Source organism: Spinacia oleracea, chromosome 3, assembly GCF_020520425.1.
Source record: "Spinacia oleracea cultivar Varoflay chromosome 3, BTI_SOV_V1, whole genome shotgun sequence".
NCBI classification, from domain to species: Eukaryota; Viridiplantae; Streptophyta; class Magnoliopsida; order Caryophyllales; family Amaranthaceae; genus Spinacia; species Spinacia oleracea.
Window position 1 is genome coordinate 152,729,379 of NC_079489.1, and position 15,810 is coordinate 152,745,188.

Sequence of the window (15,810 nt, forward strand, 5' to 3'; positions counted from 1 at the left end):
TTCTCTTCTCGCTGAAGTTGTGACACTTCGTAGTGACTTTCTATTAGCAATTGAAAATAATTTTATTCATCTTTTCATTAAAGGTGATTGACTACTTATTGATTTATTATTAATATTTTATAGGGTCAAGCTCATTGCCCGTGGAAGAATTCAAGTGCTAACGAACTGTCAAGCGACTTTTAGATCATCTTAAAACTTCTTCAATTTCCACCACATTTATTGAGAAGTCAATCGCGCAACAAACTATATAGCCGATATACGTCATCACATCAAGACTAACTTTTTGAGAGAAGATTACATAACTTTTGGTGTATCTTTCTTTATAAAAAAAAGTTTAAAATTTGTATATACTTCGTATGTTTTTTTATCCGATCCGTATTAATTATGGAATTTTCATTTCGATTTTCGGACAATGTAGCTACAATAGTGTTTCAATCTCCTTTCATACTCCGATCCATACATTATTAGTAACATTACGATCAATGTTTTTTTTTTTGGAAACCCGAATCAGGGCTATTATACTCCATAGTAAGGAGTGTTCATGGGTGGTTAACCGTCCCGAAATTTGACTCGGTTCGGTAACCGAAAATTTCGGTTTGGCATTTTCATGAACCATAACCGTACCGTTTAACCGGTTAACCGCGATTTCGGTACGTTTACCGGTTAACCATAAACCACTATTAATTTTTTTAATTTTTTTTATATTTTAGATCACATTTAATTATCGTATTATTTTTGTACAAAAATTAACAATTTGAAATAGAAGATCAAGTCAAACGAAAATAAGTCTAAACAACGTCTAAAATTACACAAGTTCAAACAAAATTAAGAAGTGGAGTAACATTCTTATTGTTTCAAGAAAGGACTAATGGGCTATTACCCTAAGAAGTAAGTACACTAATTGGGATAGTTGTGCACAAACAAACATTTTTTACTAAAATACTTCACCTATAATTTTGTGATTTTGTCACCTCTAACTAAATTAAATTGAATAATTTTTTTGAAAAAAATAAATTTCGGTTTATTCGGTTAACTGTTTTGTCAAAAATCGTAACCTTAACCGACCGGTATAACCGTTAATTTTACCGGTTCGGTTACCGTAACCGTTTATATATTTTTTCGGTTCGGTTTACCGCCCATTTAGGTCGGTTTTTTCGGTTTACGATTTTTTATGAACACCAGTCCATAGTATATAAAAAAAAGAGTAGATAAGAAAGTACGAGTAGGTCAATCAAAACGCAAAAGTCATTCAACACAGGGGTACGTAGTTAAACCCAAAGGTCCATTAGCAAAATTTGCAATTGACAAACTTTCCAAAAATAGACAAACATGGTTTGTAAAACGTAATGCAACACAAATACGTTACCAAATTAAAAAAAAAAATCAAAAATAATCCCAGAAAATGCATGCATGCTGAATGGGCTAAGGAAGTAGAGTATGGAACTATGTACTCGTTTTTTTGGTATAAATAAATGTATAGCGTCCTTAAATCCTTTATGGTCAAAATTGATGACAAACTCAACAGTAAAAAGGAACAAAAAGGAGATCTAACACCCTACATGTCATTTTCATAATCAATTAATCATATCTAGTGATCCTATTTATTATATTTATTGTTAATTACTATGTTTATGTTAAACGCCATAGCTAGTGCAGAGAAGTACCGCTTACCCTTTACTATTTATAGCACTTTACAAATAAATGGTATTTACAGATAAATAAGGAGTAAGTAAATAAATAAATAAGTGATTATTACAAACAAAAGATTGTTACTCCCTCCGTCCCGGAATACTTGACCTGTTTTCCTTATCGAGCCGTCCATTAATACTTGACCTGTTTCTAAAAATGGAAATATTCTAACAATATTATATTATTTCTCACTCCACCCCTATTAACCCACCTACTCCCTACTCCATACAAAAAATAATTAAAAATTCAACCCCTACTCTCCCCAACCCCACCCTTTACACATTTCCCACTAACTACATTAAAATAATACCCCACTATCAACTACTACCTATTAAATTAAATAAGTCAATTCAAGTCCCTTAAACTCTGTGCCGGTCAAACCGGGTCGAGTATTCCGGAACGGAGGGAGTAATTAACAACTACGTACTCCATAAACGCAATTAAAAAGTGAAATGTAACTTCATATGGTATCAGTGAAAAAAAAAATGATCTTCTTTATTTTTCCTAATGCATGTTAAACTCAATTTTTGTTCTCATTTGATTTGATATGATTTGCTAACAAAGTATATATTGAACGTTCATTATACATTTATACTCTTTATGTTCAGAGCATGAATGAAAATTATTCTAAATTAATGAGAGTCATCTTATATTTCGTATTATCTATTTTGTTAAGAAAATATATATTGAGTGTTCATTATACTCTTTATGTTCCTTAATGCATGTTACACTTAGTTTATGTCCTCATCCAATCTACCCTGTTATGTTAAGAAAGTTTTGAATATTCATATACTCTTTTAGTTATCTAGTGCATGTTACACTCATTTTTGTTCTCATCGAATGATATGTTCTGTTATGTTAAGAAAGTATTGAATGTTCATTATGCTCTTTATGTTCCCTAGTGCATGTTACAACCAGTTTATGTTCTCATCTGATATAATCGGTGATGTTAAGAAAGTATTGAATGTTCATTATACAGACTAATCTTTATGTTCCCTGATGCATGTTACACCCAGTTTTTATTCTCATCTGATATGATATGTCTTGTTAAGAAAGTATGAACGTTCATTATACTTTCTATATGTTTCCTAGTGCATGTAACAAGACTCATTTTCTGTTCTCTGTCTGATATGTTTTATCTATTTTAATCTTATCTGATTTAGACTAATCTGATCAAATATGATCTGATCTGAACTGATCTGATTCGAAGTACTTGTATAAAATAAATAATTAAATATTATGATTAAATAATAAGGCATGAAATAAGAGGGCGCGGGGTTGAGCTAAGTAAAAAAAACAAAGAAAAAAAGAAGGGATAAAGCCAAAGGTTAAGAGAAAAGAGGAGAGAGAAAATGAAAGAAGAAATGTCTTTCTCAAACACAGATCCCTAAATAATCATAAGCCTTGTTTGGTTTCATATTTCATTGCCTCACCCCCCTTTCTTCTTCACCAACACAACTTAGTTTTTAGCTCATTCTTTTTGCTCACATATTCTCTCTTTCTCTCTCTAAAAGTATTATCCATTGGTTTTTTTCAGTTTATACATTTTGGTCAATGATTGAGCCTATTTCTTACCTTGAGAGCAACATTTTCACTTCTAACCCGACTTCTATTATGAAGTCAATCAACAATCATGATGGAAATCGAAACTGCAACAACTCCAACAACAACAACAACAACAACAACAACAATGGTTGGTTATTAGGTTTCTCACTTTCACCTCAACAAACCAACAACACAATGAGTCATCATCATCAACAACAACAACAACAACAACAACAACAACAACAACAACAACAACAACAACAACAACAACAACAACAGCAACAACAACAGCAACATGTTGCTAGCTTAAACAGTTCATTCTCTTCTCATGAAAATTTTCTCGAAAACAACAACATTTATGCTACTAATAATGATTACTATGGAGGATCATCAACTACAACAACTGATCATCATCAAGTGCATAATAATAATGGGACTAATCATAATCATCATCATCATCATAATTTCTTCTACTCTCATCCTTTCTCTCTCATGCCTCTCAAATCTGATGGCTCTCTCTGTCTTCCTCAAGGTCTACTCTCTCTCCCTTTTCTTTTTTTATTTTCTTTTTTTAAAAAAATACTCAAATTAAATTAATAGTCACGTTGGTAATGTATTTTGAACTAGACTTTTAAAATCCGTATATATTTTGTTGTGTAGGTAAAAAAAATGATGTGGTTATAATTATTTTTATTAACTTTTTTAATAGTCACGTTTGATATAGTGTAATTTGATGATAGTGTAATTTGAAATGGACAACTAAAACCCAAACAAATTCCAAGTATTGTTGTCCAGGGAAGAAAATGATGTGCTTATAATTTTTTTACTTTTTTTAATAGTAACGCTTGATAGTGTAATTTGAAATGGACAACTAAAACCCAAACAAATTCCGAGTATTGTTGTCTAGGGAGAAAATGATGTGCTTATAATTCTTTTTTAAACTTAATTCCGAGTATTGTTTTCTAAGGGAGAAAATGATGTGCTTATAATTCATTTTTTAACTTTATATTAATAGTCACTTTGATAGTGTAATTTGAACTGGGGACTAACACCCTTACAAAGTCCGGGGTATTGTTGTATAGGGAGAAAATAATGTGCTTATAATTTTATTTTGTTTAACTTTATTTTACCAATTACGTTGATAGTGTAATTTGAACTGAGTAACTAAAATCCGTACAAATTCCGTGTATTGTTGTCTAGGGAGAAAATTATGTGCTTATAATACTTTTTCTTAACTTTATTTTAATAGTCAAGTTGATAGTGTAATTTGAATCGAGCAACTAAAACCCGTACAAATTCCGGGTTATTGTTGTGTAGTGAGAAAATGATGTGCTAATAATGTTTTTGTTGACTTTAAATAATGTGAAAAGGAATGGTGCAAGCAATAGGTGGGAATTGTTCATCTACAACAACAACAACAAGTGCAACACCCAAGTTAGAGGATTTCTTTGGAACTCATCATCACTATAATCATCATAATCAACAACAACAACAACAACAACAACAGGAAGTTGTGCATGTGCAACAACAATACCCATTTTACCCTCAATTATACGAAAATTCTGCAGGTGCACTACAAGGTAAGGAACACCAAGTAGTAGGAGATCAACTCCCAGTTTGCAGTATGGGAATTGAGACAGAAATATCAGCAGGGTTAAGGAATTGGGTACAGAGGGGTTACATTGGGAGTTCTGATCAGGATCATGATCATGATCAAATCAACGGTGGAGATCATAATCAATCAGGTGTGGTGACAGTAGTGAGTAGTAGTAGTAGTAGTAATAGTAATAGTACTAGTACTACTACTGGTGGGCCCATGAGTGCAATTGGTTATGCTGATTTGCAATCTTTGAGCTTGTCAATGAGTCCTGGGTCCCAGTCCAGCTGTGTGACTGGGTCCCACCAGAATCAGATTGCTTCCGCCGTGGGAACAACCCAGTCGCCGTCGTCTATGGTGGTGATGGAGAGTAGCAGGAAGAGAGGTGGGGAGATAATTGAGCATAACAACAAACAGATTGTGCACAGGAAATCTTTGGATACTTTTGGACAACGAACTTCTCAATATAGAGGTGTTACTAAGTATGTTCTTCTTTTCTCTCTCTTATTGATTTATTTTGGTTTAATTTTTTTTTGGTGCGAATGAGACGTAACGACAATTTAAATGAGAAATACCGGGGAGAAAATTCGAACCTGAAATATGTCGTACACAATGAACCTGAAATCTGTCGTACATAAACTTTCAGTCTTAACCACCGGCTATAATGTAGTTTGTTTATTTTGAAGTTAAATGAGTGTATAATTTGATGAACAGGCATAGGTGGACAGGAAGATATGAAGCTCACTTGTGGGATAACAGTTGTAAGAAAGAAGGTCAAAGCAGAAAAGGAAGGCAAGGTTAGTCCTGACCCGGCCCGGCCCGAGCCAACCCAAACCGACATTGTCATATTTTTATTATACGGAGTACTCCCTTTGTCCGGAATTAATTATGATTGTCGTTAATGTTCTATTTAAAGTATATATGAACACGTTAAGTACAATGCGTGACAATTAAATCCGGATTGAGGTAGTATGGCTCGACCCGGCCCGACACTTGTCTTATTTTTATTATACGGAGTGCTCCCTTTGTCCGGAATTAATTATGATTGTCATTAATGTTCTATTTAAAATATATATGAACACGTTAAGTACGTGACAATTAAATCCGGATAAAGGTAGTATGGTGTTATTTGAAGTTTGTTACACTTCTAAAGTTCTAACTAATTTTTTTTCTTTATTTTTTGTTGGTGGCTTGGATTAATTAAATGCAGTTTATCTAGGTAAGTCATTTACAAAAAGTTGGAATTTTTATTTTTATAATTTTGTTCTATTTTGTCTTGATCCTTAAAAGAGAGAAAAATCCTAATATAAAAAAATGGATATTTATAGGAGGATATGATACAGAAGAGAAGGCAGCAAGGGCATATGATATGGCTGCACTCAAATATTGGGGACCCTCTACTCATATCAATTTTCCGGTAATGATTTTTTTTGATTTTTTTTTAAAAAAGGAAACGTGTTAAAATAAAATAAAATAAAATAAAATAAAATAAAATAACCTAAAATAAAATTGTATTAGTGTGAGCAACATAAAACAAAATCCTGTTTCTGAAATATATGTTTGGTTGTGACATTTCTTACAACAGTTGGAGGATTACCAACAACAACTTGAAGACATGAAGAACATGACTAGGCAGGAATTTGTTGCTCATCTTAGAAGGTACACTACTTAAATTATTTTTAACAATTTCTCGTTTGATTTCTTGTATTATTGTTAATCTGTTATTATTAATTATAATGTCATTGTTAAATTGTGGTTACTGCAGGAAAAGCAGTGGTTTTTCAAGAGGTGCATCAATATATAGAGGGGTTACTAGGTGAAAATATATTATTAATCAACATTATTATTCTTAGTTTAATGCAACCATATTTAGTGTGAATGATGGATCATAATTCTTTGGTTGTTGGTTTACAGGCATCATCAACATGGAAGGTGGCAAGCTCGAATCGGTCGAGTTGCTGGTAACAAAGACCTCTATCTTGGCACATTCAGTGAGTTTCGATTCTCTAGTCATGAAAATCATGCTTAAATGTAGAGTTTTGTCAATTTTTACAAACAAAATCAGAAAATTTCTACTCCGTAATTTTTTATGTACAAGTTTGGCCATCTGCACCCTTTAAAATAAAGAAAAATATTTTGAACCCACTAATGTATTATTCTGAATCTGTCACTGTTTAACTTCACTTGTTTTTATCACGTAGAATGTTTGATGAACAAGTAATCATAATAATACGGAGTAATAATTATTGTAATAATACGGAGTAATAATAATTATGATGATAGAGGGGATTCTTTATGATCTAGAAAAAGCCATCCTTTAATCAGAAATTTTCGAGTAGTTTTTTATGTACGATTTTGGCCATCTGCACCCACTATAAAATAGAGGAAAACAATTTGCACCCACAAATATATTATTCTGGATCCGCCACTACTTAATTTCTCGTGTTTTTTTTTTTGTATCACGTAGAATATTTGATGAACAAGTAATCATAATAAATAATAATAATAATAATAATAATGATAAAGGGGATTCTTTATGATCTAGAAAAAACCATCCTTTAAATCAGAAAATTTCGAGTAGTTTTTTATGTACGATTTTGACCATCTGCACCCACTTAACTAAAGAAAATATTGTGCCCCCATTAATAAACTTTATATTATTTTGGATCCGCCACTATTCAATTTCATGTGTTTTTATCATGTAGAATCTTTGATGAACAAGTAATCATAATAATAATTATAATAAATACTCCAATAACAATAATAATAATAATAATGATAAAGGGGATGCTTTATGATCTAGAAAAAGCCATCCTTTAAATCCAGCAATAAGTATATCGATCATCTTTTTGGACATTGGTAGTGAAATGATCTCATATTCTCAATAATGCTTAATCTACTTAGTACTAGCTTTGTTCTTCTTTTGAATAAGGCTGCCTATTCATTAGAGAATATCTTTAAACTCTTAGCCTTTTTCTCAACATTCCTTTCACTTTATTTTCTTTTAAAAGCAACAAAAATAAAAATCATCATACAAGAATTTAACTTGACCCTTTTTCTTTCTTTCCTTCTTTCTTTTTTGAAAGTCACTCTTTTGTTTATTTAGTGCATCAACTTGACTTGATTATGAACTCTGTATCTATTTATTATTTATTATTTATTATTTATTATTTATTAAAATTATCGTAGGCACTCAGGAGGAAGCGGCCGAGGCGTACGACATTGCTGCTATAAAATTCAGAGGGACTAATGCAGTCACAAATTTCGACATCGTACGGTACGACGTAGACCGTATTATGGCTAGTAGCACCCTTTTAGCTAGGGAGCTAGCTAGGCGTACCAAGGAGCCACTCCCTCTACCACCACCACAACCACCACAACAACAACCACCACCACCACCGGAAAACAACAATGCCGAGGAGGAGGAACTAGAAAAACCCGACTGGAAAGTTGTCATGTACAACTCATCTCAGCATCAGCAACAACAGAGTGATCAGATATGCGGCGGTGGTGGTGGTGGTAGTGGTGGTGGTGGTGGTGCTAATTTCTCGAACGAGTCATCATTGGTTACTAGCTTGAGTAGTTCAAGGGAGGATAGCCCTGAAAAGAACAACAACAACAACAACACTAATATTAGCAGCAACAGCAGAAGTTTGCCCTTGGCTTTTACAATGCCACCTTCATCAGCAACAAAACTGTTTACTGCTAATAATCCTGCATCAAGTATTGGGACTTGGATTAATCAACCTGTTGAACTTATTAGGGCTCCTTCTATTTCATCACTCCCTCAAATGCCACTTTTTGCTGCTTGGGCTGATTTACATTGAGGAGAAAGATATGGTAGTTTGTCACATGCAGTGTTACCTAATTCCCTAATCCCAATTAGGTAATGATGTATTTGTGTTTTTGTTTGGCATATCATTAGATTTGGGTATAAGGTGTAATAGTATATTAATTAGTAATTAAATCGGTGGGTGGGTTTTGTTTAGCATATCATTAGATTTGGGTATAAGGTGTATTAGTATTATTAATTTAGTAATTAAATCGGAGGCGGAAGGCGTAAGGTGGGTTGATTTAATATTATTTAAAGTTTTATTAAGTGGGTTTATTGTAGATTTAAATCTTATCAAGTTTTACTCCCTCAAATGCCACTTTTTGCTGCTTGGGCTGATTTACATTGAGAAAAAGATATCGTAATTTGTCGGCCAGTGTTACCTAATTCACTAATCCTCAACCGTGCAGATAGGTACAAACAATTTGCATTTTACGTACTCGTACCGTGGAGTTAGGTAATGATATCTTTGAGTTTTTGTTTAGCATATCATTTGATTTGGGTATAAAGTGTATTAGTATAATTAATTAGTAATTAAATCCAAGGTGAGTTTTGTTTTAGCATATCATTAGAAATGGGTATAAGGTGTATTAGTATTATTAATTAGTAATTAAATCGGAGGCGGAAGGCGGGTTGATTTAATATTTTTAAAGTTTTATTAAGTGGGATTATTTTGTAAGGTGCTAGTAAATCTTATCAAGATCTTTTGATCAAGATAGCTTAGCTTGTTTTAGCCTTTACAGATAAATCATTGAAATTCCATGACATGATATTTAGACAATGGTTACATAAATTCATCATGACATACTACAATTTACCTAAGTTAGTACATGACCAAATTATTTACAAAAAATGCTTTTTTTGACCATGTTTTTTAAATTTTTTGTGATAACTTTTTGACTAAATAGCAAATTTATTTCCTAAAAAAAATTAATAAAAATAAAAATTGGAGTTCTTACTTTTTTTTTTTTCTTCCCCTCCTTCCATGGACATAATGATTACACTATAATCTCTTTATCTTTTAAGAAGTTTGCTTTCTTCAAAGGTAACAGACATGTCATTCCCTATGATTCAAAAATAAGATTCCCAGATGACCATTTTTCTGATTAGATGTCCTGTGTATTATCTACCACTGTCTGAATGCCTGTCTTGTTTTTTACTTTCATCTTAGTAATCTTGGGAACAAGGAATAGTAACCATTTTCACTCATTTTTCATATCCAAACCCCTTTTCCCTTCTAACCTTCCTTTGTAAATAGAAAACGACAACATTTCTTAAAGAATAAAGATAGCACTAGGCCGGGCTGGTTTGAAGCACAGCGTGGCATAACATGAAAAAAGTACGGAACGGCACAAACAGTTAAAAAACATAGTATGACATGAACATGAAATCGTTTGCCGTGGGGTGGGTGACATTGTTTTTCGAAAAATTATGATAAGACGTGACACAACACAACATGGCACAACAAGTCAAAGCACATTTAATTGAAAGAAAATCAGGATTAGGCATGGCTCGACTTAACATGAGGAAGTGCTCCGTGTCTGAGATTCTATTTTGAAAATTTTAGCCCGACTTGACACATAACAATTGTCTTGGTGTACCGTTCTAGCCCAAGCCACATGGGCTCAACATGAAGCATGACTCGGCTCGATCACGACCATCATTATGTAAGACTATTAACAATTAAGGATTAACCGGTTTGGATCCGAATTAGTTGGATTAATAGGGTCGGGTTGGTGCCACAATCGGCTATCATGATTTCACTTTGCTAGTGAATGAAATTGTAGAAGGCTTTGAGGAAAAAAAGTTGAAAAACATCAACCAAATTCACACGTTCAAGAAGGGTTCACCTTAAAACTGATAGAGTATAAAATTAATCTCGGGGTTCAACCATCAGCTTAAATTTTTGGTTGAGTTGGTCATTTGACATGGTTCGAAGCCACGTGACGTAAAGATCACGGGTACGAATCTCATCCACCCTTCCTTTCAAAGTGGAATATTTCGCGCTAGGTATGAGGAGGCTTATGCTGCATCACACTTCAAGCCCAAAGGGCTTTCATGTGAGGGGGCGTGATAGAGTATAAAACTAATCTTGGGGCTTTAACCACCAGCTTAAGATTAGTTTTATACTCTATCAAAAACCATATGAAAATAAAGGGAAAAACCATATGACAATGAAGCAATGAATCCCTCATTTTTTTTAATCCTTGTGAGACAATCACATATATTGTTTGAAAAAGTTGATCGACTACGTTTTCGAATTGGCATGTTAATTATCAATGGTGGATTGTACTTGGACCTTTATTCAGTGAAAATCGACCCAAGGCACAAGGAGTATCTTTCTTATTGACAATTTAAACTTGTAATCAACTTCTAAATCTTGAATACACTTTATTCAGAAAAATAATTTTAACACATCAAAAGGTAATTTAAACACACCAAATAGGTGTAGTGGTGTACCAAAAATAAACCAATGAATAATTGTGTCAAAATAAAATTCCATAACTTGACATTGTTTACTGTTATGGACTTATGGTCCTTATGCATGTTGTAGGTTTGATATTTAAGATGCTTTTTCTTTTTTGTGTGAAGGTGTTTGAGATGTTGAATTCAATGCAACCCAATAAGTCAATAACCCATATAAAGGGCCATTGGACCAAATTGGTAAAAATAATTGGACGTTAAACAACAAATTGGTAAAGAAAGTGTCTCAGGCGACAATTTGGTCACAAAATCGGTCAGATTCACAACGGCGACGAATAGGTCACAAAACTGGTTTTCTAAATTCCGTCTGATTTTGTGACTTATTCGTCGTCGTTATAATTTAAATTTACTAAATTGTCGCTTGAGACACTTTTTTTTTTTTTAATACCAATTTGGTTAAATGGCCCCATATAGAGCCATCAGCTTGATACACCTCGATTTGTAGATCAAGAAGTTGGCACTTTTAATTAGGATAACAAATGCATCTATTTATTGTACTTTAGTAGTAGTATTACTGTATTAGTGAAAAGGTCAATAGCATTTACGAAGTGGAGTAGCATAAACTACTCCGTATAAAGTACTAGTACTTCTATAAAACTTAGTGTTAGGGAAAAATAACGGTTGATACCGAAAGTAATTACATATAACAAGGAGAAGATGTAACTTGATTGCAGATCTCTTAGGAATGATGTGGCACTGTAATATGGAGGTCAATGCCTTTTGAAGCTAATTTCGCCACCCTATCAGAGCAAACTTATAGTGACGAACGCTCTTCATGTATTCCAACCCAATAAGCTCTCCATCTCCTATGACTAAAACACAACAGACAAAGAAAGGAAAAGATCATATGTTTATTGTAGAGCTGATCAACCTTGGCGGCCTGCTGGCCCGGCCCGGAAATTACACGAATATGAGCAGAATATTCCGGCGCAAAGTTCGGTTCCGACCCTGCCCTTGTTTCATTTTTTAAATGTAGGTTTTGGACAACGTAAAACAATAATTCTAGTTATAAATTTAACCCGGTCCGAAAATGACATAAAAGCCCGCTATTTTCGCCCCAAAATAGTGAATTTTGGGAGCAAAAAATTGGCCCGAACCTTGGCCCGATCCGACATTATAGCCAGCTTTTATGGCCCTGACACGACCCGCCTTTTGGTCATGTCTAATTTATTGTCTTGCAATAAGCCAATAAGGTTAAAGTGCTCTGGGTAGCTGTTACACTGTTGGGCCCAACTGCTTTGCAGCCTACATGAGGCAACATGGCTAACTGATGTGTTATCGTGCGGCCCATTATGACCCTCCTCCAATCTACATAGTACATACTACAGCTGTTACTATGAGACAGATAATTGGGTATGATCCAGTTTTAGTTTGTATAAATGGAGGCCCAAATATGTTCGAATTTATATTCGTGGGCCAAACAAAGTTGATCATCCATCCGAATGGATTACTGAATAATTCTCAATCATTTATTCAAAAAGGTTGATTAATAAATGAAGGCAAATTTGCCAAATACAACCTAATAAAGTTCACTATTTGCCAATTACAACCTCAAATTTCTAATTTTGTCAATTACAACCTTAAACTTGTACATCTATTTTAAATTACAACCCGAAACCATTTTCCGGCAAAAATCATCGGAAGATGATGTCATAACGTTATTAAAAAAACATACGAAGTACATAATAGCTATATAAAAAAAATATTTTTTCAATTATTTTATGTTTTTTGTTTTAATTATTATTTATCTATTTAATTTTTTTATAGAAATTATGTAATTATTTTTTTTAATAACATTAACTTCGGGTTGTAATTTAAAATGGATGTATAAGTTTAAGGTTGTAATTGGCAAAAATAAAAATTTAAGGTTGTAATTGACAAATAGAGAACTTTATGAGGTTGTATTTGGCAAATTTTCCATAAATGAATAATACAAGTGTGTGCTTCAATTTCTATCTCCAAATCAACATCCTAGGAGACACAAAGAGAAATATTTTTGTCTATGTCCTTTGTTTGAAAATAATGGTAGTCATTTTTTTACCCTTAAAGAGTAGGTTAAATTGTTTTTACCACCTAAATAAATTGATAAATTGTTTTTTACCACCTAAAAAATTAAAAATTGTTTTTTACCACCTAAAAGTTAAATAAAATTTGTCTTTTACCACCTCTTAACTACAAAATGGATGAAAACGTTATGTGAATTAATGGGAAATAATAGAAAATGGTAGTCTATATACATGAAAATCTTGGGAGTAGAGAACGAAATAAAAAAATATAGTTGTTGAAATTAGTCCGCATAACGTTTCCTTCCATCTTTCTGGTTAAGAGGTGGTAAAAAAAAATTATTTTATTTTTAGGTGGTAAAAGACAATTTTTATTTTTTTAGGTGGTGAAAAATAATTTATCAGATTTTTTAAGTGGTAACAAACCATTTACCCTAAAGAGTATCTGAAAAGTTTATCACATTTTTAAAAGTAAGTAGTTTGAAATATTTGCAAGTTGCAAGCAAGTCCGTACGTTTAAGATTAGCAGGTTGCAACCATGGTAATTGCTCTTAAAATCACTTGTCTTATACTTTTAGGTAGTGTTTGGATAGAGAGATTTGATTTCAAATGATTCCTTTCAAAATTTGTCATTTCAAATACTGATATTCAATTCCAAATTATTTGTTTGGGAAAACAAGAATTATAAATCCATCATTTGAAATTCTGTACATTGTTTGGAAAGAAATTAGAAACTTTGATTTTAAAAATTAAATATTTCCACAATATTATCAACAAAATAAAGTAATTAGAAAATTAAAACCAAAATTAGTATTGAAAAAATGGTTGGTCATATGAAGTCCCACACTTCTTCGTCTTCATTTTTCACCATTTTCGTTCTCTCCTTCACTTTGCACCATTTCATACCCACTCTTCATAAAAGTCAAATTGATGGTGGACACTGCTCTTACAAGCTTAAATTAATGGTGGGCGCTTCCATTTCAAGCTCTAATTAATGGTGTACGCTGTTATTCCAAGCTCTAATTAATGGTGGTCGTTGAATTTCGCGTCGGTCTTTATTCGACAGGGGAACATATCGGATAAGAAGATTCATCTTCTTGATATTACCTTCCATAGTACCGAATAAGAGAGAGAAAGTAAATATAATCCAAATTTCAATCTCAATTTTCGACATCTCATATCTCAATTTTCTTCCAATTCTCCTCAAATTGGAGAGATCTGGTGAATAATTGCTCAAGAACAAAAAATTATGATGCTATATTTAATTTCCAACAATAGACTTCAGCTATGGATTAAGAACCGTGGTGGCGGCGGCAATGGAGGAGGGAGGAAGAGAAGTTGAGCGCATCTACTAGTGGCGGCAATTGAGGGGAGGAGGAGAGAGACAAAGTAAGTTAATTGTAAGATTAGTACTTCTTATATTGGTGAGGGCAAAGAATTTGAAATGACAACGTTTCATGAGTCATTTGAAATTACACAAATATGGGCCTTTTTAGAATAATTGAGGATTTGGCCAAATTCCAGAATTCCAAATTCTTTGTTTCCCAAACACCTAATTCTATCAATTCCAGAATTTCAAATGAAATGCTCATATCTAAACACACCATTAAGAACTTTCGATTTGATATGTACGGACAGGGGCCAATACAATACGTACAAAGGGTATGCAGTTGCATACCCCGACAATCTGCATTTAGTTATAAGTTTAGACTAAATAATTGAATGCAGTAAGTTGGTAATTTGACCATGATTAAGTGTTGTCTAGTGAGTTGGTTTTGAAGAATGGTGTTTGAATCTTGTTACATCCATTTTCCAACCCTTGCATCTTTTTTTTATCCCTTTTTCGTTTACTTTAACCACTCAACTTACATAATTTTGCATGCCCCATACATAAATATGTTAGGCAGGGCAATGGACCGGATTGAAAAATATGTTAAACGGGTGGATGAATGATAATATGATGGAGCGAGGGCCATCCATATCCTACCCAATCTGTTTCCCGCATCTCAGATATCGATCCATTTAATAATTGCAGGTGGATCGGGTAAATTGATATTCATTTAATATTGCTATCCCTACACCAGGTAAACTACACACCACTAACAAAGACTAGTCAAAGTGGAATCCACATTACCTTTACTAATTGATTTTAATGTTGTATTAGAGGTGGGTTATTGACAGGCTAAATCTCACTCCTATCAAAGATAAATCTAACGTCACCAACTAAAAATATAGCAAGGGAAGCAGGGATCGTATCCACAGGGAAACATGCGTTCTTTCTACTATTAAATTACTAATCTAGACTACTGGTAACGAGAGTTGGAATGGTTTGTGTATTAAACTAAAACAAGTAATCAAATCGGAAAATAACAATATTAAAGGAATCTAGGGCAGCGGTTCACCATAAATGCAGACCGGGATTGGACAGCGGACAATAACAATCAACTAACAATCATAACTAGGAAAACATGCATCTCTCGAATCTTATGAATTCCTTAGGATAGAACAACTAGTGGGCTCTCGCTACGTACTAGAAATAATTCCTATCTAATAGCCACAGACCAAAAACATCAGATTTATACCTCTCGGCGCACAATCTAAGGTTAATCAAACTCAAATCAAAATAGTCCGGTCGAACAGAATTGACGAGCAATAATAAT

At 33.2% G+C, this 15,810-nt stretch overlaps 1 protein-coding gene across 1 annotated transcript; it reads left to right on the forward strand.

Moving 5' to 3' along the window:
* The first annotated feature begins 3,038 nt into the window (after positions 1 to 3,038).
* Positions 3,039 to 8,944, forward strand: LOC110800531 (AP2-like ethylene-responsive transcription factor ANT). Its single transcript, XM_056840952.1, has 9 exons — positions 3,039 to 3,766; positions 4,605 to 5,313; positions 5,546 to 5,628; positions 6,042 to 6,050; positions 6,160 to 6,248; positions 6,417 to 6,490; positions 6,597 to 6,647; positions 6,746 to 6,822; positions 8,021 to 8,944. Exons 1-9 carry the CDS (start codon positions 3,244 to 3,246, stop codon positions 8,656 to 8,658), a joined length of 2,253 nt encoding a protein of 750 aa, XP_056696930.1. The 5' UTR covers positions 3,039 to 3,243; the 3' UTR covers positions 8,659 to 8,944.
* Positions 8,945 to 15,810: the final 6,866 nt, after the last annotated feature.

What these genes read in the sequence shown, in the direction of transcription:
- LOC110800531 (XM_056840952.1), top strand. Translation starts at nt 3,244, where the DNA reads ATGATTGAGCCTATTTCTTACCTTGAGAGCAACATTTTCACTTCTAAC. An exon ending in CTCTCTCTGTCTTCCTCAAG is followed by an intron (nt 3,767 to 4,604) that starts GTCTACTCTCTC and finishes TAATGTGAAAAG; the next exon opens with GAATGGTGCAAGCAATAGGT. An exon ending in ATATATAGAGGGGTTACTAG is followed by an intron (nt 6,648 to 6,745) that starts GTGAAAATATAT and finishes GTTGGTTTACAG; the next exon opens with GCATCATCAACATGGAAGGT.